Source organism: Carcharodon carcharias, chromosome 2, assembly GCF_017639515.1.
Source record: "Carcharodon carcharias isolate sCarCar2 chromosome 2, sCarCar2.pri, whole genome shotgun sequence".
Taxonomy (NCBI): domain Eukaryota; kingdom Metazoa; phylum Chordata; class Chondrichthyes; order Lamniformes; family Lamnidae; genus Carcharodon; species Carcharodon carcharias.
Genome location: NC_054468.1, coordinates 77779095 through 77802291, shown reverse-complemented (window position 1 = coordinate 77802291; position 23197 = coordinate 77779095). Strand labels below are relative to the sequence as shown.

Genomic DNA, 23197 nt, shown 5'->3' with positions numbered 1-23197 from the left:
CCTCAGCACCCCTTCATGCAACACATTCGTACCATCATCCTCCCACCCTACTGGCTCCCTCTGCCCCCTTTAATGCTCACCATATCCTCCTACAACAGTTACCCTCAGTTTGCACCCCAGACATCCACCATTAACTCCACTGACACCTCCCTGTGAAACCCTCCAGAACCCTGCACCTCCGCATAACCCTTCAGGCCTGCATATGCCACCCCTGCACCCCCTAGCTCTATCCCACCATGGTCCTTCCCACTGTCCCGCACCATTCCATCTGACAGTGAGAGACCCCCTCTGATTCCCTCTTCTCCCAGCACCCGTACCCTCCCCCGCACCACCTGTTCATTCCTCTCCTACCCCTCTATGTCCCCCCTTCCCTGCCATAACAGACTCTCATAGCCCAACAGTACCTCCTGCAGCCTTCCACCTGCATCTGGATGGTCCAATCTCTGGTAAAAGCTGCTCTACCGAGAACAACCACCTCCTGGATGCCACTGTACGGAGAAGATCCACGTGGTTAATGTTCCACTCACCCAGTGCTGCACGTGGTGTTCCAGGGTTGGGTCTTTGGAGGCCTCCATCTTCTCCTCGGATCTCTACGAGCTGCCCAAGGCCTTCTTAAGATGTCCCGACTTTCACACACCAGACAAGCTCTGAACCGGTATGATTTCTCGCTAATGATCGGGCCTGGATTCCAGTCGGGCCTTCATCTGCATCCCATTATAGACGGCTGCAAATCAGCTTCACCCCGCCCCCCCGGCAGCAAATGTGACCCGCATGGTGGACAGTGGCGGATAGTCACGTCGTCACTTAACACCAGGATGAAACTGAGTTTTGGACCACCCACCACATTCTACACCCCTCCCCCTCCCCCACCGCCCACCATTAAGCCTACTGTGGGAGGGGGTGGGGGGTGTGGGCGGGCATGGGAAAATCCTGCCCCTAATTATTTACGTCAATCGAATGGAAATTTGTGTGCTAACCGGTGAGAGCATTACAAAATCACAGGTGATGTGGAAGAAAATAAGCCATGTAAAGGTAGATTTGCCAGACTTTCCCACGGCATGTGGAAGATGATGCAACCACATTGTTTCCGACGCTGTTGCTCTACCAGTTTAAGAGAAAGGCAAGTTTATTTTTGAACTGAATGCTTTTTCCTTCATTGCATAATCACTAAAACCCGATTACCTTTAGCTAAATTCAAAAAAGCTGGCAAGATTTGCATCACTAAGTTGCATTCACTTAATCTTTGCTTTTATCAGTTACAAGTGTTGTTTTCATTATAAACAGTCAACACTATTAAATATTACTATCCTCCTAAGTAGTTTGAGTGGCCTGTGTGTAAAGATGTTGCTCTATAATTTGTACAATTTAATTTATGATTCTAATTTAATTACTTATCAGAAAATAAAGAAGTACTGATAAAACGTCATGGACCTGCAATATGAACTCTGCACATACGCTGCCTGACCTGCTGAGTTCTTGTTTTAAGATTTTCAGCACCTACAGAATTTTGCTTTGCCTCTTGAAGTGGCTACCATCAGAATGATTTGCCTTAATTTATCATAATTCAATGCTAAGTAGTTTATAATGTTAAAAAAAATTCCCTCTGAAAATTACCCACTGGATTGGGAATTTTGTGGGGTCATGGTTAATTATTTACAAGAGCAATGTTTCAAAGTGTCACAAGTAACTTTCTGACATGGCTCTCAAACAATACACTTTAGTAAATACAAGGACAGCATCAAGAAAACCAGTAATTCCTCTGGAAAGTACAGATGGTATCAATGCAAATATACTGTGGAGAACTTGATTTTACCTGTGGCAGTTTTTATCTTTCCCCTAACAGTGAAATTCCAGCAATCTAGAATATTTTGATGAACTTCCTTGATTTTACACAACAACTGCATTCTATTTTCTCATGAAGAGTTTAAGAGCATATGAACTGGCCTGCACTTAATTAAATGTCCAGAAGTTTCAGAGGCTAAAAGTTTTAATCGGCCAATCAGTTCCCAAGCTGAATGCTCAGAACTCTGTTTAATCTCAGCCAATTTTGCTGGTGAGGATCAGCTTAAAACATTTTAGTGTTCATCCTCGTGTGCAAACCCCTCCATGGCTCACCATTCCCTATCTCCATAACCTCACGCAGCCATACAATCCTCAGGGATCAATGCACTTTTCCTATTATGGCAATATCTGTATCCCTGATGTCTGTTCTGTTTGCTTTCGGCTGTGTAGGTTCTAAGCCTGGAATTCCCTCACTAAGCTTTTCCAGTTCTCTACCTCTCTTTCATCCTTTAAAACTCTCCCTAAAGCCTCTCTCTTTGGCTGCACTTCTGGTCATCTGACCCAATATCGCTTTATGTGGCCCAGTGTCAAATGTTATTGTACGACACTCCTGTGAAGTATCTTGGGACATTTTATTATGCTAATAGCACTATATAAACACGAGCTGTTGTTGTTGTTGAAGTAAATTTTTCCATGAGTAGTAAATTTAATGAAAACTGATAGAGGGTGAGTAAAAGATACATCATTAATACAAAGACCTTTTATTAACTAAGTGAATAACTAGCCAGTTTTGGTACTTCCTAACAACCAATGTGCATCAGACACATATATATATTTTATTGTCCATTCAGTTCAATGGAGTAAAACTGGCATTTATATAGCCTTCTGCTTTTAAAGATAATGTCAGATTGTTGATTAAATTAGTGAGCACGGAGCAAGGATAGGAGGAAAATTCAGGATGACGATCCTAACAATAAAGGAATACAAAGAGGTCATGGGTGGTAGCATAAAATGGGCATTAGTGAATTGGCAGCCCCTTTTACATTCCAAACAATTTTCTTTTCCATTGACTTCAGTGATTCACTCCCTTCCACACGCCACCACCAGACAAGACCAATTTGTACTTCAAAGTATTTAATGAGGCTGTTAAAGGTAGGGATAGAGATAGAAATCTAAGGGGAAGAGAATTTCAGAAACATGGCATAGCACCCTGCAGCATTGGCCACGTCAGGGCCTCATGCGACTGGCAAAGGAAGACGATGGATAAATCTAGAAGTAAAATCACTGGGCCACAGGAAGCCAGTGGAGTTTGGTAAGAACAGGGTGTGCTGAGTGTAGTACTTCAATTGAAGAGAATGCAGGTCACAAAATTCAAAACAAGGGTCTAAATATTTTTTAAAAGCTAAAATTGTAAGGAGAAAGCTTTTCTTTGGCATACTTTCATTCAGACATCACCACCCAGATTCATACAAAATACTATGGAATGCTAGTTACATTGTTCATTGTTCTTTGAGGAAATTGTTACGTCATTTAAAGCATACACACACTTTCAAAAATAATCAGCACATATTTTCTCAGCAGTTCTGCTAATGTTGCCACAATGTCATTAGCAGAAACCCTGGGTCAATGATTAAACAAGGATTACAGGTGTTTTGCCAAGGTTTTGACTGCCCTTCCACCAAAATGATAGCAGGAGATCTTCTATTGAAGCTCTACTCCATCTATTAATACTTTTGTAAAGATTGTCTCTGTTTGGTATTTCCAGCAAAATTGTGACCATCTTCTGAAAGAAGCCTTTTACTATTTCACCATAATCAAAGAACAGAGAAAGATTTTACCAACAGATTCACAGTTGTCCGCACCACACATCTGAAATCCCCATCCCAATATGAGAACAATTTTATAACACAATGACAAATTCAGTTTCAATCCTGAGTTTTACTGAAGCTATAGAAAATTTCAAATCATTTGTAAATTTTACCGCTTATTTGACTTAAAAAATTTCAGTTTCACATTTTTCAGCTGGCACAATGTAATTGAAGAATGTTTCTGCGGTATCTGTAAGGGAAAAACAAAAAGGAAATGCATAATACGGAGGTTGTTTCACTCCCTTAATTATACATTTTTTCCAATGACTTTTCTGACCTTTTCTCAAAATCCTGTCTATATATAAGATGACAGAATGGGCAAGATCACTGATCGGCTGATGATTCTAGAATAATTTGCAAAGAGAGAGAAGTTGTTTGAAACAGTCAGTCATACAATGAGCGCTGTGAGGAACCTTGTGGTGACTGTTTTATTCTCACTGTTGGTGCTGAACATGCTCGATGACTCAGTCTCTACGTGTAAGTCTTACATCAATTATTAATTAATTGCAACTCAAGGTATACCATAAGACTTAAGTCCATTATTGCACATCAGGCACACATATTGTAAAATGTTTGAGGACAATGGGACCAATGCAGCATATGGCATGTCAAAATCTATGTAAAGATGGTATGAAAGGCTAATGAAATGTGACAATGTTGACAAATTTTCATTCAAACTTTACCCAAACACAATGGAATTTTAATTCGCTGTGAATACAGAATGTAATGTAAATTGTTATACTTAAAAAGGATTTGTTAGTCTCAGTCTCAAAACAAATTACTTTTTAGTTAGTATCATGTCTCTATCTAACAGCTTGCTCTTTTTTTTTAACCCTCTGTTATAACCTCAGCAGCAGATTGCTGTCTCCGTTATTCAAAGAAACGGTTGCCATTCAGATTAATCTCCGGCTATGTGGAGCAACAATCCAATGAGATCTGTGACATAGATGCAATCATGTAAGTACGTGTCATACGGAACAATTGGGAGTAATTACTTTTGGTAATGACCATTAACTGACAAATTCTATTTAAATACACTTTACAGATTCTACACTGTTGGAGGACAGGCAATATGTGCAAATCCTGACAGTCGTTGGGTGAAAGTTGCATTGAAATTGCTGAGGTAAGAGCACACACTTTTATCTGTACCAGACCGAGGGGGTAATTTTGACTTTGTGGGATAATATAAAATGAAGATTTGGAGAGCTGAAAAATTGGCTGTGCATTCACTATTGTTTGTTTAACACTATCACACAAAGTCAAAATAATCCATTTACAGTCCAATGACATTAAATCAAATAAGGGTACAATTTGATTCTAGAATTTTAGAGAAATACTTCCCTTTCAACAAACTTCGCAGATCATAAATTCAATTTTCCAGAGCTAAGATTGATTCAGGAATGTATACAAAAGGTTATAATGTGTTACAGTCTTATGTGTCCTCTACTGAAAATGACATGTTACAATTCTAAAAAAATAAATTTGATGACAAACACTTGAAATAATTCGATAGCCACAACTCTGCAGGTTATTGAAGAAAAGTTAACATCAAGTTCATTTTGTGAAAATGCCTGTGTTTCTGTTTGGTAATTTCTTATAACTAAGATTTCCATCCGTGCAAAGCTTAACATGAACTCAAAGGTATGGACTTTACCATTAAATAAGATTCATTTCCTTCCCCTGCTTTTACTAGCCTTCCTGTTAAAGAAACATAAATAGTATTAAAACAGGAAATGCTGCAGGTAGCATCTATGAAGAGAAATAGAGTTAACGTTTCTGGTCGATGACCTTTCATCTGAGTTCTGATAAAAGGTCTGAGACATTAACCTTTTTTCTGTCACCACAGATGCTGCCTGACCTGCTGAGCATTTCCAGCATTTTCTGTTTTTCATTTCAGATTTCAAGCACTTGCAGTATTTTGCTTTATAATTGGTATTACATTGGCAGTCTCAGACATAGTGGACTGAGGCAGGAAACAAAAAAAAAGTCACACTCGTGCAATCAGGGGTGCTGTGTTGTGATTGCATCTGAGACCCATTAGGCCTGATTTTAATTTTCTGTAAGTGGGTAGACTTGAGCAAGTTAAAATTAGAATCCATTGTTGGAGTAGTGAGGGGAAGGCAGTATGCTGCAGCTAACCATGCAACTTTTGACCTGGGATTGTTGACACTGTGTGGTTGAAGTAGAAAAGAGTTCTATTTCCCATTCTAACAACGTTCCTCACCTTGATGAGTGTTCAATTCAAAGAAATAAGTTTTAAGAATATCAGTAACAAGGGGCAGAATTGTTAGCTGAGCGGGTGGGCACGTGCCCGACCCGCTCAAGCATAAAATGACAGGCGACGACGGGCGAGTGTTCCAACGTCATTGCGCACTCGCGCGACATTTCAGTACAGGCGCGGCGGGAGTTGGCAGCGTGCCCGCCAACAATTAACAGGCCTATTAAGGCCATTAAAATAATGATTAAATGGAAATTTTCGCTGCCCAGCCAGGCAGCCTTTGGATTTTTTATGAAACCTCATCCACGGGCGGGATGAGGTTTCCAACAGGAATTAAAAATACAATAAAAATTTCGAATCGCATTCATGACATGTCCCTGCTCATGTGACAGAGTCACATGAGGTGACATGTTTTGAACATTTTTAAATTCTTTCTTTGTGCTTGTAAAGACCTTCAGCTGCCTGAGGCAGCTCTATGCCTTCAGGGAGCTTTTAGTGCGCGCACCTGCACACGTGCACAAACTCCCGCGCTTGCCCTCCTCCCACCCCCACCGAGGCAGTGCTCAGCATTGCAGCACACGATTCTTAACGTCCAGCCAGCGTGAAATCGAAGTCGGGGCTGGATAGCGGGTGGCAGTCAGCTTCGTGACCACTCCCCGGCCAGCCGGCCGGCCCAACGAGGTAAAAATCCTGCCCAAGGTTTCTGTGTGTGTACAAAACATAATTCCAGAGATTAAATGAAAAGCTATACTCTGCAAAAATTAAAAACCTGAAATAAAAACCAGAAAATGCTGGGGACTAATCGGTCAGTCCCCATGGAGAAAACAGACAAATTAACATTTTGTGTGCGGATCTATCTACAAAATTAAAATGTTTGAGGTAGCCATGTATGTTAATAGAAACAGAACTCTTCTGTTCCATAGATGTTGACTGATCTGCTGTGAGTTTCCAACATTTTCTGTTTGTGTTAGAGTTCTGTGTTGTCTTATTGTTAAAGTTAAGGTGATTCGAGACTTAATTCTCATTGTCTTTTCCTACAGCAAAAAACTGGAAGAAATGTCCCTTGATTGAAGAATTCCTTCTCCACAAATATACCTCCTGCTTTGCTTGAGCAATTATTTCTGCATAGCATCTATGTACTTATGTATAGTTAGTGGCATTAAAGCTGCTAACAATTAGCTGCACTGACAGGCTGAAATGTTCAACTGAATATGGCCATATTATTTTGTTACAAAAATCATTTGTAATACAATAGAACTTTTGTTTTCTGTATATGTTCCAATGTTTTAATGCATCATATACCACATTAAAAAGGTAAAGATTCACCAATTTCAGTCTCCCATGTGTGTGTGCCTTTTGCATGTACAGTACTAAAGTGTATTTTTAGTGGATAATTAATATTTGCATTGGTTATTGTGTCAAATAATCCAGTATTTCACCACTGTGAAAGGTTGCATACCTTCTTGTTAGTTGCAAGTGTAGTGCAAGGCTGCACGCCATATGTAGCCAATGTCTGTCAGCTGAGGACCAAAGAGGCACAAGGGGGTGATCCAAGGAACTGTCAAACCTGCCATAAGCTACATAAATGGCTGCTGATCTCCTAATCCAAAAGGTCTGATGCTGTCACGGTGACCAGAGTCCGGCTATAATAATGGCCCTGAGGGCATAATTTCTCCAATTTCTTCTGAAAGGGCAATGTGGAGCCAGAGAATTGAGGTGAGCTTGAGGTATTATTTAGAACTAGCTGAGGTTAAAAGTTGTGCTTGTTATGCAAACATTATTTGACATTTTACCATATTGAGTTTTGCGTGAGTAACAGCTTCCCTTAACATCACTGGAAAAACCAAAGCCATAGGTTTTAATACTTAGCCCAAACTTCACTCCCTGTGACCCTGGTTTACCAAGGTCATGTGCAATCTTCCAACCCTGTTAGATCCTGAACAGTGCTTCAAACCCAATGTTCTTTTCATCAGGTAGACTACTTATTTCCACCTTCTCAATCTTGACCACGTCTACCTCATCTTAGCCCCTCTACCACGGAAATCCCTTATTTTCTTTCAACAAGACTATATTCAAATATTCACCTTGCTGGACTCTCTTTTCTTGTTCCAAAATGTACAAAATGTGGCTGTCCACATGTTGTACTGCATTAGGTCCCACTTGTACACCACTCATATCCTTGCCAACCTACACATTTTTCCTGATGTCTCACAGATCAAATTTAACTTCATCATACTCATCTTCAAATCCCCCCATTTGGTTACTCCATCTTAATCCTGTAACCTCCTCCAACTTGCTTTCCCTTTGACAGTCCTCAATTTTCCAACTCTTGCCCCCTGTGTGTTTTACCCTCACTTTTCCCCACCATGGGTGGTACAGTCTTCAGATGCCTAGAACCAGCTTTCTGAACTTTACTCCTGAGATGTCAACACTTCTTCACCCCTCTCCTTCTTTGTAAACCTTTTCAAATCTCATATTTCTCTCCTGGCTGGGTGATTCCATTCCTCTTGTCCCTGCATTATAAAGTACCTTAAGTCACCCTTTAAATTAAAGACACTAAATTAAAATTTTTGGTGATTCAACAATTTTCTTCTGCCAGGACCTACAAGTACTTCCAAAGACGTTGGTTCATAACTTGTTGTCAAAGTAACAGTGAGGCTAAGAGTGCTCACCGTTATTTATGGGTGAACGACAGCAAATTCAGCTGAGGGCAGATGCCTGGTTAAATGTAGAAATCGAAAGGTTGCTGTCCAAAATGCACAGTTTCACTGTTAGCTTCGCAAAAACATCTTCTCGCTGTCAGGTTTGCCACTGAAATGCATTGAGCCATGTTAACATACTGTTTTTACGTGGTAGGTATGAACTAAACTTGGCACAGAAAGTTAAGGCTGGTCGCAAATAACACAAGGAGCTTGTTGTAAATTTGTTGTAAGATCTACTCATAATTATTTAAACCTGGAATAACTGTCAGAGATTTTTTTCAACAATATGCTAAGTGTTGAATACTGACAATGAACCTTTCTGGCTCTGAAAATTAACTATTACAAGTGCAGAGCCTCATTCCTTCAGGTTTGTCAGCGTTTTCGCATTCTGGAGTTCTCCAGGTATATGCATGCATGCGACTGCGCCTGAATATTGACATTATCCTGACATCATGGAGCCTTACCAGCCGATGTGACACCCAGATTCCAGGTTTAGACCATGCAGGTCCTGGCAATGCCTGACCTGTTCACTGCTAAAAAAAAACAATTACGTATAACAGCACAATGGACTTTGCAGTTGCACCATTTAAAAGACTAGGCAACTGATTTCAGGTAAGTTAAATTTATGGACCTTTTTCTATTGGAAAATCTCTGAGAATACTCTGGAGTGTTTCTGAAGGTATTTTGATTTATTTGCCAAAAAGTGTCATTGAATCCTCACAGGGGTGGCAGAGGAGCAGGAGACCTGTCCACGCAAAAGCTGGAACATGTATCGGGCAGCAGTGCCAGTGCCTCCAGGGCTGCAGCGTGACAAGGAGATGGAGCAGAGGCTTTAGAGAGGGCAAGCTCTGCACCATGCCCTCTTCCAAGGTGGAGCCAGGTTACCCCATTCTCCTTGACAGTGACTGGAAGCTGTGTGGCTGGCCAGCCAATGCACTCAGCATCTTTGTTTGCATGCACATTCCATATTCTCCTGCGTGCCACCTCATTGAGGTCCTCAACTGATTTCTTAGCTGCAGGACTTAACTGCCACCTCATCCTGTTGTGAGTGATGTAACTGCCATAACTGAATAGCTCAAGTATGTAGAGGCATTGAGAGGTTGGTATAAGGCCTGGCAGCATTGGTAGATGGGTGAGGAAGAGTATCTGGATAGTAGAGTGAGTCCTGAGTGCCAGAGATGGGGACAGATGGGGTATGGTGCATAAATAGCATGAGAAGCTGGTAGTATGATGAGAAGGAGATATCAAGTTGCAACCACTGACCTTGACCATCTGTGTGATGTCGTTAGTCATCTTGTGGCACTGCTGGTAGTCCATGAGTCCAGGCTCCAGAAGTTAACCATTCTGGCCAGCTGTTCTCGCTCCTTTCACTTTCTTCATTCCCTTCTAATGATGCATCCCCCACCACCCCCGATGGTACCATGGCATCTCTCTCCTTTTCCACCTGCACTGCCAATGCCTCCAGTGCCATCCAGCACAGGGATGCACTGAACTAGCAAACAATGCCCACATCCCGTGAATGAATACAAAAGTCCATCAAACTAGATCCCACTGTCTGCTCCAGAGTTCAGTTGGTATGAATTTCCATTGCAGCCATATTTTTGTGCAGCTTCCCTCTAAGAGGCAGCGTGCCTGTAAGAAATGCCATGCCCAGTACAGGGATAAGATATTACAAATTTTTAAAGCTGTATTTTGAAGTGGGCACAACAGCTTTTCAACATACCATGTGACTTTTGCAATATCAGCTCCAGACAAATCTGAAACTCAAGCAAAAACCTCATTAAAATATGGACAATCACAGGCACTTACGAAATTCACTGTCAACAGAACAAGGTTATCACATGTCAGTCGACTCACCTTTCTATAATAAAGGCAAAATACTGTGGATGCTGGAAATCTGAAACAAAAACAAAAAATGCTCGAAAAACTCAGCAGGTCTGACAGCATCTGTAGAGAGAAAGACAGAGTTAACGTTTCGAGACCATATGACTCTTCTTCAGAGCTAAAAGGAAATAGAAATGTGGTGAAATATATACTGTCTAAGTGGGGTGGAACAGGTGAAGCTGGAGAGTAGGCCAGCGATAGATGGAGGCAAAGGAGAGATTGCAAAAGATAGCATAAACAAAAGGTCAAAGGGTTATTAATGGTGGTGGTACTGGCAAAAGGAGGTCCTAATGGTGACATTAAGTGTGGAAAGCAGAATGTGACAATGGCTGCATCAGGGTAAGCACTCTGGAAAGTGACAGAGGTGAAAAGTGAGGACAATGGGGACTCTATCATGGTTCTGGGAGGGAGAGGAAGGTGTGAGGGCAGAGGCGCAGGAGATGGGTCGGACACGGTTGAGGGTCCTGTCAACCACCGTGGGTGGGAAACCTCAGTTTAGGAAGGAGGAAGACACGTCAGAAGCACTGTTTTGGAAAGTGGCAACATCGGAGTAAATGCGACGGAGGCGAAGTAACTGAGAGAATGGGATGGAGTTCTTACAGGAAGCAGGGCATGAGGAGCTGTAGTCGAGGGAGTTATGGGAGCAGGTGGGCTTGTAATGGATATTGGTGGACAGTCTATCACCAGAAATTGAGACAGAGAGGTCAAGAAAAGGAAGGGAAGTGTCAGAGATGGACCATGTGAAAGTGGTGGATGGAAAGTGACTTTTCACCTCACCAGCCTCCGCATTCAAAGGATCATCCTCCATCATTTCCGCCAACTCCAGCATGATGCCACCACCAAACACATCTTCCCTTCATGCCACCCACCACCCCCCCCCAGCCTCCATCGGTATTTCACAGGGACCATCCCCTCCGGGACACCCTGATCCACTCCTCCATCACCCCCAATGCCCAACCCCCTCCCATGGCACCTTCCCATGCAATCGCAGAAGGTGCAACACCTGCCCCTTTACTTCCCCCGTCCTCACCGTCCAAGGGCCCAAACACACCTTTCAAGTAAAGCAGCGCTTCACTTGCACTTCCCTCAATTTAGTCTAATGCATTCGCTGCTCTCAATGCGGTTTCCTCTGCATTGAAGAGACCAAACACAGACTGGGTGACCGCTTTGCAGAACACCTTTGGTCTGTCCGCAAGCATGACCCAGACCTTCCTGTCACTTGCCATTTCAACACTCCACCCTGCTCTCATGCCCACATGTCCGTCCTTGGCCTGCTACATTGTTCCAGTGAAGCTCAATGCAAACTGGAGGAACAGCACCTCATCTTCCGACTAGGCACTTTACAGCCTTCCAGACTTAACATTGAGTTCAACAACTTCAGACCATGAACTCTATCCTCCAGCCTCAACCCTTTTTGATCCCCTTTTTTCTATATTCATTTTTAGTTTTTAATTTTTATTTATTTATTTCCCCACTTATTTTCATTATTATTATTTTTTAAATATATTTCCATTTTTATTCATTGTTTTATCCCCAGCTTTTAGCCAATTTTTGATCTTTTTCAACTACATGAAGCCTCACAGTTTACTGAAAATTCCCTGCTTTACAAGACTTCCACCCCAGCTAAAGCATCAATTCATCTAAGAAATTACAGCCTGCAATGAAAGAGACTGAAATAATACCAGATAGTAATTAGTATTTTATTCTCTTCATCTGTATCTAACTTTTGTGTGTGTGACAGTGTGTGAGACATCACTTTAAGCCTCTAGGACAAGTGCGCGAAAAATAATCTGCTTTGATTTTAAATTCAGAGAAAGCTTGCTGTTGGATAAATTAAATTGGAACAAACCACTCCGAGGGTCAGAAAACACATTAGCTTCACACATAAAACCACTTTGATCACAGAAAAACATAAGACACAGAAACCATGTCTATTACAGAAACAAAGGCTGACTATAGAATGTGGTCTGCAGCAATGCTGCCAGGACCTCCTTCTGTCAGAAGAGCTTGCTGGCAGCAAAGAAAATGAGAGTGTAATCCTGGAGGAATGGAAACTAGTATCAAAACCAGTCAGATAAAATGGGTCGACAAATTATGTGGCTTACACACCTCAATCTGAACGGACAGGCAACAGTGAATCATAGTTCCTGCACTCAAAAATAAGGGCAAATGTGTTTCTCACCTCGAAAGTTTAAAATTAAAAACTATGTTTACTTTTCCTTTCTGTCTCTTTTTCTGCCAACCAACATTTTGTTGCCTCTTTATTTTTCTTTCTTACCTGATTATATGTTAAATTCACCCATTCGAGTTTATACCTTAGTCTTTGCTCTGTTATTTTCTCAACCTTCTAGCCTGATTGGCTAATGAGATATGCAGTAATTTGTCTTGTTCTTTCAGGTTCCACTTGCCCTGTTTCCCTCGCTTTGACCTTATCATCTGAAACTTCAGCAACTTGTGCCGTAATTGAGGTTAAACAGGTAGGGACGAATCTAATTAATAGTGGATGCTGTTTGTACTCTGCATTAGCAAATTATGGGACAATATATTGTAACAACATATAACAATATATTGTCCCATAATTCTGTATTTCTTTGATTTGTTTGAATGCTGTCTGATATGTTAACGTTCCATTCCAAAGCTATGGTAAAGTAATCACAAGCAATATTGAAAGTTCAGTATGCAGCTTGATGTAGAGAAATTTATAGTGAAAATAAGGAAAATGTGCTGAATCTGCTCAGGGACCATACTCAGGATACCACATTTGCCGAAGGTAGCTGGAAATATGTGGGCAGGTGGTGCAAGTGGACCCTCAACATTGTCACAATCATGTAAGTCTGCTGAAATGCCAAAGTACCACACAAAAACATGAGTAGCCATCATGGTCGGAAAGGGACTGTTTGCTCTTTCAATGAAGAGTTGGATATCAAGACCAGTATTGGATCAGGTGTAAACTTTCTTTTATGATAAAAATGTTGGCCAGTGAAACAACCACCTCGTCAATAGGAATCCACCTGTTGAAGCTTTCCAAAGGGACTTATTCCAAAACGATATCCCTTTGGATCTTCTGTAACTCTTTAAATACGAAAAATGGTGATTTTGTGCAAAACCCAGGATAAATAAGGCTCAAAACAATTTAATTTGTTATTTTCAATTGATACAGAAATAAGAATCACATCATAAGAAGCCTTAAATTTGCCTCAAGCAAGAGCTGGGACTTTCCTCAGTGACATATCACCGGGGTTAAGCTGGTATAGTCAATTTTATATCCGCTGGAACTGCCCAGCCATTGGCTACAGAGAATGTCCTGTAATCAACCCAATAATTTATTTTTTGACCTATTCCAAGTGATGTTTTCACCAGCTATAGCCTCAAGGGATAAGGGAAATTGATGCTGCTGTAGACCTCTGTTGCCTGGAGCAACTTAAACAGGCCAGACATCCTACCAGATGATGAATGAATTTGTGCTCCCACAGAATGAGAGAGGTTCTGTTGATTAACCACCATATTTGATAGAAGTGAATTTTCAGCATGTTAAAATTTAAAGCCTTACACAAGCCTGCACAGAGCAGGGCACCAGCACAATACTGGCACAACTAACAGTTAACATTGTTTAGGCAGTGATTTTAAAAATGTGACGCATACCAATGTTCCCTCGTCACCTTAGTTAAATATTGCAACACAACATTGGGCAGGCATAGCCACTGCTCATCATCATTTCCAATGGAAAATCCCATAAAGGACTCGATTCAATAGAGAACTGGTATAACGGCAGGTGGGCCAATTTTCCACCCCTCCAATTGGAAGACCACAAAATAGGCAGTAATTCTCCAGAATGTCCCGCTCAATGTTCATCTTCGCCCCACCGCAGCAATCTCCCTGTTTTCTCGAATGTTGCCCTAAGGTTCGATTAAAATGGAAGTTGAATAACTTGTTTACCATGCTACAATCATTACGTTCCTTTCTGGTGAGATCATCAAGCTTTACATTCCTTAATCAGCAGAAGCGTACATTACAAAATTGGGCAACAATAATACAATTACTGATCTCAGTTACTTTGTGGTGGATGCTTTATTCACACTGGTAATGCTCAACATGCTCAATAGCCCATCTCAACATATAAATTTTAATCTGCTTTACTTTGGTTTCTTTTAAATTTGTCTACTTAAAAAGATCAAACCACTAATAATTATAGTATTTAACTTTTTCTTTCTGTTATGGATCACACTCCATTGGAGCACTGAGGGAGCTGCATTTTTGGAGGTACTGTATTTCAAATGAGACATTCAAAGTGCAGCCCATCTGCCCTCACTGGAGGATGTAAAAGACCCATAACACTATTTCAAAGAAAGGCATAAGAGTTCTCACAGAATCACACAGTGCAGAAGAGGCCCTTCTTCCCATGTCTTGGTAAATATTTATCCCTAAACAACAATACGAAAATTATTTGGTTATTGACACATTGCTGTTTGTGGGAGTTTGCAATGTACAAATTGGTTGCTGTGTTTTCTACATTACAACTTTAGAAGTACTAAAATTGGCTGTAAAATGCTTTAGGATAAATGTGCTATATAAATGTAAGTCTTCCTAATTTGAGGTGATTTGTCTCCATTACTCAAAGGATTGGTTGCCCTGCAGAATAATACATGGCTATATAGAACAAACATCCAACCAACTCTCTAGATGTAACTTTGTAAGCGTAAGGCGTTACCACATCACACATAATGATCGGAAACAAATTACTTCTGGTGATGGCCCGTACACTGACATAGATTCCACGCTGTCATAAATCTGAAAGGTAGCTGGGTGAAAATGAGACTGCACTTCTTGAGGTGACTGCACAAGTTCCACCCGTCACTATTAAACAGCATAAGTTACGATAAGAGGAAAAAAAGTTTGATTCCAGAGGTTTTCAGCTAAACAGGTCTTAATGGAAACTGCTTGTATCAGAAATTGATCATTCTACTACATAACAGAATTGCAGTGTTATATAATGTTGCATTAGTTTATAGTTCTTTGTGACCTCACACTGTTTACATAGTTGGAATTGTATGACCGCACAGTATTAAATGAATGCATTTTGTTAGAAAATTTGTTTAACAAAGACCATTGTTATCAAATTTAAATGTCACACTTCTATGAACTGGATATTGTACTGTACCCATCTAAATATTTGAGAATTTTTATTATTTTCAAAAACAATTTAATTTCATTTTGACTGATTTGAATGAGGGATTGTGAGAAGGAAGTTCAGTACAAACAAGGTAGTTTACCTTAGATCTCCAAAGAATGTACTATATTAATTGAACAGTAGCATTGTGGCACTAAGCAATTGCAAAGGTAACACAGTGGAACTGAATAGGGCCTAAGCTTTGCTTCACTCACTTTTTAATCTGAGCTGCATGATGCACAGCTGCTAAATTGAAGCTGTAGTCTTTACACCAAAGGACAAAACCAGGGTAGATAGTCTTACCTGGTCTCTAGTATCTCCTATCAAATGGGTACAAGGGGATCGATGCCAACTTGCTGTTGTGTTCTGTGCCTTCCCATTCTCCTGCAGTGATGTCAAGCCAAGTGGGTGAAGAGGAAATAAAATTATAGAAACAGAGAACATATATCCATTATAACTATACAAATAGAAAATTATTCTCCCTCATTAACTCTGTGACCTTCTGCAGCCTTATAACTCTTTGACATCTCTGCATTCCTCCAACTCTGGTCACAATTGGTGGCTGTGCCATCAGCTATTTAAGCCTTTCCTCTAAGGCCCTACTTGGAACTCATCTTTTCAACTTACCTTTTAGTCACTCTCCTTCTCTGACTCAGTATTGATTGTACTTTGGGGTATTCTTCTATATCATTCTTAAAAAGAAATGCCTGCTTTGAGAAAAATGTATTGTTGCAAAAATGAAGGTAGAAAGACTGATATGTGGATCTTTCTTCAACTACATTTACTTCTCATGTGGGAAACCCACTGAGTGGCTTAACACAAATAGCCAGCTCTCAGCAAAATTGTAACCATAAAAACAGGCCTAACATTTAATACAAGTAATTATGGGAGTTTTTGGTGTATAAAATGCTGTTTTAGGAATTAGTTATTGTTTTGACTTGGTGAAGGTAAGCACTTGAACATTCATCTCTCTTTTAATTTTACAACAAAAACCTATCAGGAAGATGTACTGTATTTGCAGAATAACAAATCTTTTCATGCCTATGTTGCTTGAAGAATTATCTTTGTAAAACATTTATGCATAAGTACAGTTAGTGCCATAATACTTTAACTATTAATTACACTCTGATGATTATGTTTAAAGGACAACCATTAGTCAAGTAGATGACAGATAATTTGATGAAATATTAGATTATGCTGCTGATTTTATGTCAGTGTCAAACAGTCTCAGATATGCATCTTTTCAAAGCCGTGCCACAACTCAGCTGTCACGTGAACAATCTAACTACAATTCATGCTAAGGGAAAATTATCACTTTATATCCAGGATCACAGTACGCTGCAAGTTTTTAACAAGTCGCTTGCTAGTCCAATGCTACCTAGGAACATTTTTAACTTAATTTTGAATCTTCTTGCTGTTAGTCCCATCAGTTCATTAAAAATGTATTTGATATCACAATCCTCGAGATAAAGGCTCTGCTGCCTTTTACTGCAAATATTTACAGAGCACTGTGATCAATGGAGAAGGATATGGGAGCTTTTAAGATCAGGTGAGAAGTGGTAAAATGGCTCCCCCCCTTTCCCACTCCTTGTTTGACTGCAACAGGTGTTTTTTTTTTAAAGCCTTGCCAATTCAGTGAGTGTTAACTGTTTAAGTGCTGTAATGTTTTCTTTTGCATAGGTTTAGGAGCAGAACATGTCATCATAATTTTAATGTCGAGTTCCCTAACGAGTCCAATACCAGGCTAGAGAGAAAGTGCAACTCCAGGATTTTGCCCTCAAACTTGAATAGGGGACAGGATGTCATTATGTGCTCCATGGTTTGGTCAAGGTTTCTGCAGTCACAGCCAGGCGAGGTTTCGCGGTGCCACTTATATATCAGGTGGCCACATTGGCTATGTATTCTATTGAGGATTGTCCACATGCTCCAAGGAAGATTGTAGCCTGGTTGTTGAGATGTTGAATCAGAGACCCTGTTTATTGGGGAAGGTGTTTTCTTCTCAAGCTTTCGTCCAGTTTCTATCAGTGTTACAGAGTTGAAGATATTTGATTTCTGAACAGAAGGGGTTTTGTAGAGCATGTAGTGAGTTGGGGAGTCTTAAAGGTCTCTATGGATCGGGAAGTCCCAGTTGCTGCTGATATGAGTTATTTCTCTGCGTGTTGCTGCCTCCCACTAAAGGGAGGGAGGGGTGATATTTGAAAAGACTGGTAATCACTGAACTGGAGTTGATCTACAAGTTCCAGAGATTATCTTCACTACTGAGTGAAGTTGTGTTTGAATGAATTCCTTGTGACAAGTTGAGCCCCATACAGGTGCACAGTACCAAACTGTTGAGAAGACCAGAGCTATGGCAGAAGTGAGGAGGACTGTAGTTTTTGCACTCCAGCTTGTGCCAATGAGCTTGTAGATTATGTTCACGCATGTCTTGGACTTTTTGGCAGTCTTTTGGAGGCGGTGGTGCTAAGTTAGGGAGCAGTCAAGGGTCTATCCAAGATAGGTGGGAGGACCCGCACTTTTTCACCACAGAATGTGACATTTAGGATGTTGCATGCCTTGCGATTTTCAAGATGCAATGCAGAGACAATGGACTTTGCTGGGTTTGGCTGCAGTCTCCACATGCCAAAATATTTATTCATTTTTGACAGGTCAGAGTTAGTGTGGCTCCCATGTCCTGGAAAGATTTTGCCTGAGCTATGAAGGCAATATTGTTGGCATATATAAATTTTCATAATGATGTGTTGGGCGTGTCACTTATATAGATGTTAAAAAGTGTGATACCAGAATACTACCCTGAGGGAAACCATTGTTGAGTATTTTTGGAATGCTAACGTTGTCTCGTAGGTAGACTTTATCCTTTTGTTGCTCAGAAATGTCCACAGCAGTTGGAGTGGTTTGGCACATGGTAGCATCAGGGACAGCTTGAGCATCAGTCAGTGTTTCCACACAGTGTCATAGGGCTGCATCTTCCGGTCGGCAAGCAGGGAGTGGGGCTGGTTCGCCAATGCGTAAAATGACGCAGGGTGATGTCGGGCGTGCGTCCCAATGTCACCCCGCAACATTTAGATTTTCAGTTTGGCGGGTGCGCAGCCAAGTCAGCTGTGTGCTTGCCGACCTGTCTACGGCCACTTAAGGCCTTTAAAAAAGTAATTAAGGCATGTAATGGACCTGCCCTTCCAAATTTAAGGTTGGTGGGCAGGTGAAGAGCCCAGGCAGCCTTCAGAAAAAACATGAAAAAACATGAACATCTACGGGCGGGATGAGGTTTCATGAGGGATTTAAAATGTTTATAAAATGTTAAAATAAAATAAATTGACATGCCCCAGCTCATGTGAGTGTCACATGAGGGGAAACGTCAGGAATTTTTTTTCTCATCTTTATTGACTATTTGAAACCTGAGCCGATCTCTCTGAGGCAGCACTTTACCTCAGGGAGGTCTGTGCACTCTTTCACACACATGTGCACTCCCAGCTCAGAGACTCCCCCGCCCCCAGCCTGCACAGAGTGCTTCCTGGCACATGTCATGCTGGGCAAGCCTTAATTGGCCTGCCCACATTAAATGGCAGCACGCCCCCAATTGGGGGTGCCGATTGGGAACCGCTCGCTTGCGCCAGCTCCCACACAACCCCCCCAACAGAAGATCCTGCCCATAGGCTGAGTGAAGATCTACGAAAGCGGCTCCAGTCTTGAGTTTATGATGAAAACCAGGTTAAGTAGTTTAAGATTCTAAAACAGTCAGTTGTATATGGACCTTGTAGATTGAATACTTGGATGGTTTCAGATTGGGCTTAATGGTCTTTCTAGATTCTGTGTCAATTTAAACATATTGACAGATGATTTATATCTTTTCTTCTGGAGTCAGCAGCTGCTGGGCTGATTCTTAAAACACTGCCTATGGCATGTGGATGGTCAAACAACAGGCAGACATTGAGCTTGAAGGATGGATGGAGAAAGAGAGAGAGAGAGAGAGCCCACTCAGGGTCCTTCTTCTTTTAAGTCTTTTCTTCTTCTGTTCTCTGGTCTGGAGAAAAGCAGTTACTTAAAACACAAAAGTTGGTTAGTGGCAAATCACAGGATCTCTTCATCAACTGACCAGTTACCCAAACATAGTCATGGAAAGTTGATTCCAAGTCCATAGTTTAGACATGATTAGATTCTGCAGAGTTCCCTTCTCAGCCAGGGTCCTTTGTATAAAATGATTGTATCCAAAGACTTGTTCCACACACAGCTGAATACACAGGTGCTTTCTGGATGTTTTATGAATGGGTCAGGAGATAGGGTCATTCACCTTCCTCTAAACTGTTTGTCTCTGATGGGTTCTTCTAGATAGCCTGATGTTGGGGAAGCAAACAGTTAACTCACAAGGAGTTCAATTGGTAACTGTCAGTTAACTAGCTAAGTATCCAACTGAATGTAAAAAAGAGATGTACACCTCAAATTAAAAAAACTATTTAATTGGTTGTAAGTGCTTTGGGAAGTCTGGAGGTTATGAAATGCACCATATAAGATTAACTCACTTATATAATAGACTATAACAAAAATAAACATTTGGTACATCTTTTGGATTTGGAAAGGCATTGCTTTCATGTTAATCTTATGTCAGTAATGACTGGACCTTGTTAATCTCTTAAAAAAAAACAAAAACAGGGAAAACAGGTGAGACAAATTCTCTGTAGAGTTTTATGGACCAAAAATAAAATTCTGTTGGAAGAAGCCAGTCTTAGTCTTTATCTTTATTTCAAGCAGGCATTGTGACTTCATCACCTGAATCCATTTTAATGGCTTTGGAGTTTGTAGGGTATGGTTATGCAAATGTTTGGTCATCTTATAAGCTGCTGCTTTAAGTAATTGAAATGCTTTTATTCTGTCTTTTAAAACTGAACTAGTGGTTTCATCCCAATAAATAAATAAAGTCATTTTTGATATAAAAGGTGGCTTCATATAGAGCTGAAAGCAAAGTTTCATTGCCACATTGTACAAGTAATAATCTGAGGCCAGTAACTGTTTATAAAGCAAATTGAGATGGAGCAAATCACTACACTAAATACTGATTGGTAGAGACAATAGCCATATGCTATATGAAAGTATGCAAACCGTCCAATCATAGGATTTAGAAAAAATGATAAGATCAGCAATTAACTTATACACTGAGAAACATAAATCAGTGAAAGGAATGAAGAACACACCAGTGAAGCAAAACATGCATCAAAGACACTGATGACTAGATAGCTGAGGATTGATATAAACAAACAAACAAATGAGTGTTAAGCAAACAAAGGAGTAAGACTTTAGTCATTGAACTGAACACAGAAATGAGCTAGCAGAAGTTGCAACAATTCTACAGAAAGTCCCACAAGATTCCCATAGAAGTCGGGAGTTTCCACCATTATCAATGTTAATTACTCACCAAAGCTAAAGTAAAAATACCTGGAAAAACTCAGCAGGTCTGGCAGCATCTGTGGAGTGGAACACAGTTAACGTTTTGAATCCATATGATTCTTCAACAGAACTAAGGAAAAATAGAAAAGAGGTGAAATATAAGCTGGTTTCCACTTCTTTTCTATTCTCACTTAGTTCTGTTGAAGAATCATAAGAACTCGAAAAGTTAACTGTGTTCCTCTCCGCAGTTGCTGCCAGACCTGCTGAGTTTTTCCAGGTATTTTTATTTTTGTTTTGGATTTCCAGCATCCGCAGTTTTTTGCTTTTAATTACTCAACATTCAGTTAACCATTCACTCATTAAGTAAAGAGAAGCAATCCAGACAAAGGAATGTAAAATTCCTGTGGTATTTGACCTTCTACTTCTGTTGCTGTGGCACTGAAGCAGCTTTCAGGGGGTACTGTACAATTGCAGTTTTTTATTGGCTATTGTGGACAGTGGCAAAGCAAGGGTGCTCGCCACAGACCTCCAAAAAAGCTGAGCTCTAAGGAAGTAGACTCACTAATGGCAACTTCTGGATTTCTGTTTTATTCTGTGTATGTGCAGACTCCAGAAGTTGCTGCCAGTTTCAGTGCAATAAGTGCATTAGAGTACAGCAAAGCCTGACCATTTCTCAATTTTAAAAAAGTGCTTTTCCTTTTATTGCACATTCTTCTCTTCTGATTATTGTTTTTCTTTGTTTTCTTTACTTTTTGTGCTCTTACCCCTCCCCCTCTGTTCCTCACGTGCCCAACATTCCTTCCATTACCTCAACCGCAGAGGTGCACTGGAATGTCCCAATTTGACGGGACCTGTGAATTTCCTAGCTTCTCTGTTGGAAATTACATGACCTCAATGGGTCAGGTAGAGGTAGAGACTCAGCATGGTGGAAGATTTCCTTTTGCACACTGGATGTAATGAAATAACAGCCCAGATTTTGTAGCCAGTGGTGAAGTTACGATGCTGGGCGCTCACCTCAAAGAAAGCTTCCCAGTGGATTACCCCTTTCCCAACATTAGTTTGAATCTGACATCAAGTCAACTCTAAGCATCCAGCAACAGTGATATCTTCAAGGAGAGTAGGCAGTGAATCACTTTGAAATGTTCTCAGAGACAGCAAACTGCAAAGTAAAATGCACTGATTATCCTTCACTTTTAATTACAAATTAAATCAGTTTAACACACTAATGATTTCACTATAGCTGGTGCACAGGTAACTCCTACCTACACTCTCCACCCATTCCCTGCTGCACATTCTGTCTTGGCTGAATATACTAAATTACAACAGTAACTAAAGTACTTTATTGACTCTAAAGTGAGGTCACAAAAGACGCTGTATAAATGGATAATCTACTGTTAGACACTTCTTATTTCAAGCAGTCATTTTTACCTTAGGCCATTTACTCTTACCGTTCTTTTATTATATCAGCTTTGTTTCCTGGTGGATCTGTTCAATAACAAAAGACAGTATCAATTACACCTTTAGGAAAAAGGGAGTGATTTGAAGGTGGGGATTTTGAAATGCATCTTGTTACAACCTCCCTGGGAATTTTACATTGCATCAACACTGGCCTTAGATCTTACTATACTTGCTATATTTAATTTCTGACATATCTAATTTTGAATGGACTTGTATATTGTTTTCCTGTTTTAATTTCAAAGATTTCTTTTGAAGCTGGGACATATGTGGAGGTCCAAAGGTGCTGGGTACAGGTCCACATCTACTGCCCAAGTGGCCATTCTTCATGTGAACCTGAACAGCAAGCAATTATCAGATACAAGCAGCAGAATTATTTTCGACCATTACAGGGGTCACAGTCAGGCTTGGTCTTATCCTCACCTAATGTCCTGGCAGGATCACATTGCAGCAGAAAACACTAGTTGATTTTTTTTTTTGCCCTGGCTGTATTTAGGACATTGGGATCAATTGTAAAGTTGAGTGAACTAATACAACAAAGGCTATAGGTCTAAACTGGAATCTCCTGCTCTATACAGCTCAATACCGAATCCACATGTCACCAATACCCACTGAGCCATTGGCTATTATATTGTTTTGTATTTCACATTTATTAAAGAAGATATGCCATTGCCTGATATTTGCATTAAATAGCAGGCAGAGGACTGCTGCACAAAGCCATTCAATGTTTATCCACTAAAATTGG

The 23197-nt window shown here is 40.6% G+C and overlaps 1 protein-coding gene and 1 long non-coding RNA gene across 4 annotated transcripts; one reads left to right on the top strand and one right to left on the bottom strand.

The window, feature by feature from the left end:
• The first annotated feature begins 3989 nt into the window (after positions 1 to 3989).
• On the top strand, positions 3990 to 7078 carry LOC121286743 (C-C motif chemokine 20-like). Of its 3 annotated transcripts, none has more exons than XM_041203774.1 (4): positions 3990 to 4127; positions 4502 to 4607; positions 4696 to 4773; positions 6909 to 7078. In XM_041203774.1, the coding sequence occupies exons 1-4, from the start codon at positions 4046 to 4048 to the stop codon at positions 6937 to 6939; spliced, it is 297 nt and encodes a 98-aa protein (XP_041059708.1). In that variant the 5' UTR covers positions 3990 to 4045; the 3' UTR covers positions 6940 to 7078. The 3 variants fall into 3 exon arrangements, with proteins under 3 accessions (XP_041059708.1, XP_041059714.1, XP_041059722.1); XM_041203780.1 differs by having other exon boundaries at positions 4046 to 4127; positions 4505 to 4607; XM_041203788.1 differs by lacking the exon at positions 3990 to 4127 and adding an exon at positions 4205 to 4278 and having other exon boundaries at positions 4505 to 4607.
• Positions 7079 to 13583: 6505 nt separating this feature from the next.
• On the bottom strand, positions 13584 to 22147 carry LOC121275355. Its single transcript, XR_005942390.1, has 3 exons — positions 22012 to 22147; positions 15925 to 16005; positions 13584 to 14350 (listed from the first exon to the last, which is right to left on the bottom strand). It is a non-coding gene; the product is annotated as an uncharacterized LOC121275355 (long non-coding RNA).
• Between the last annotated feature and the right edge of the window lie 1050 nt (positions 22148 to 23197).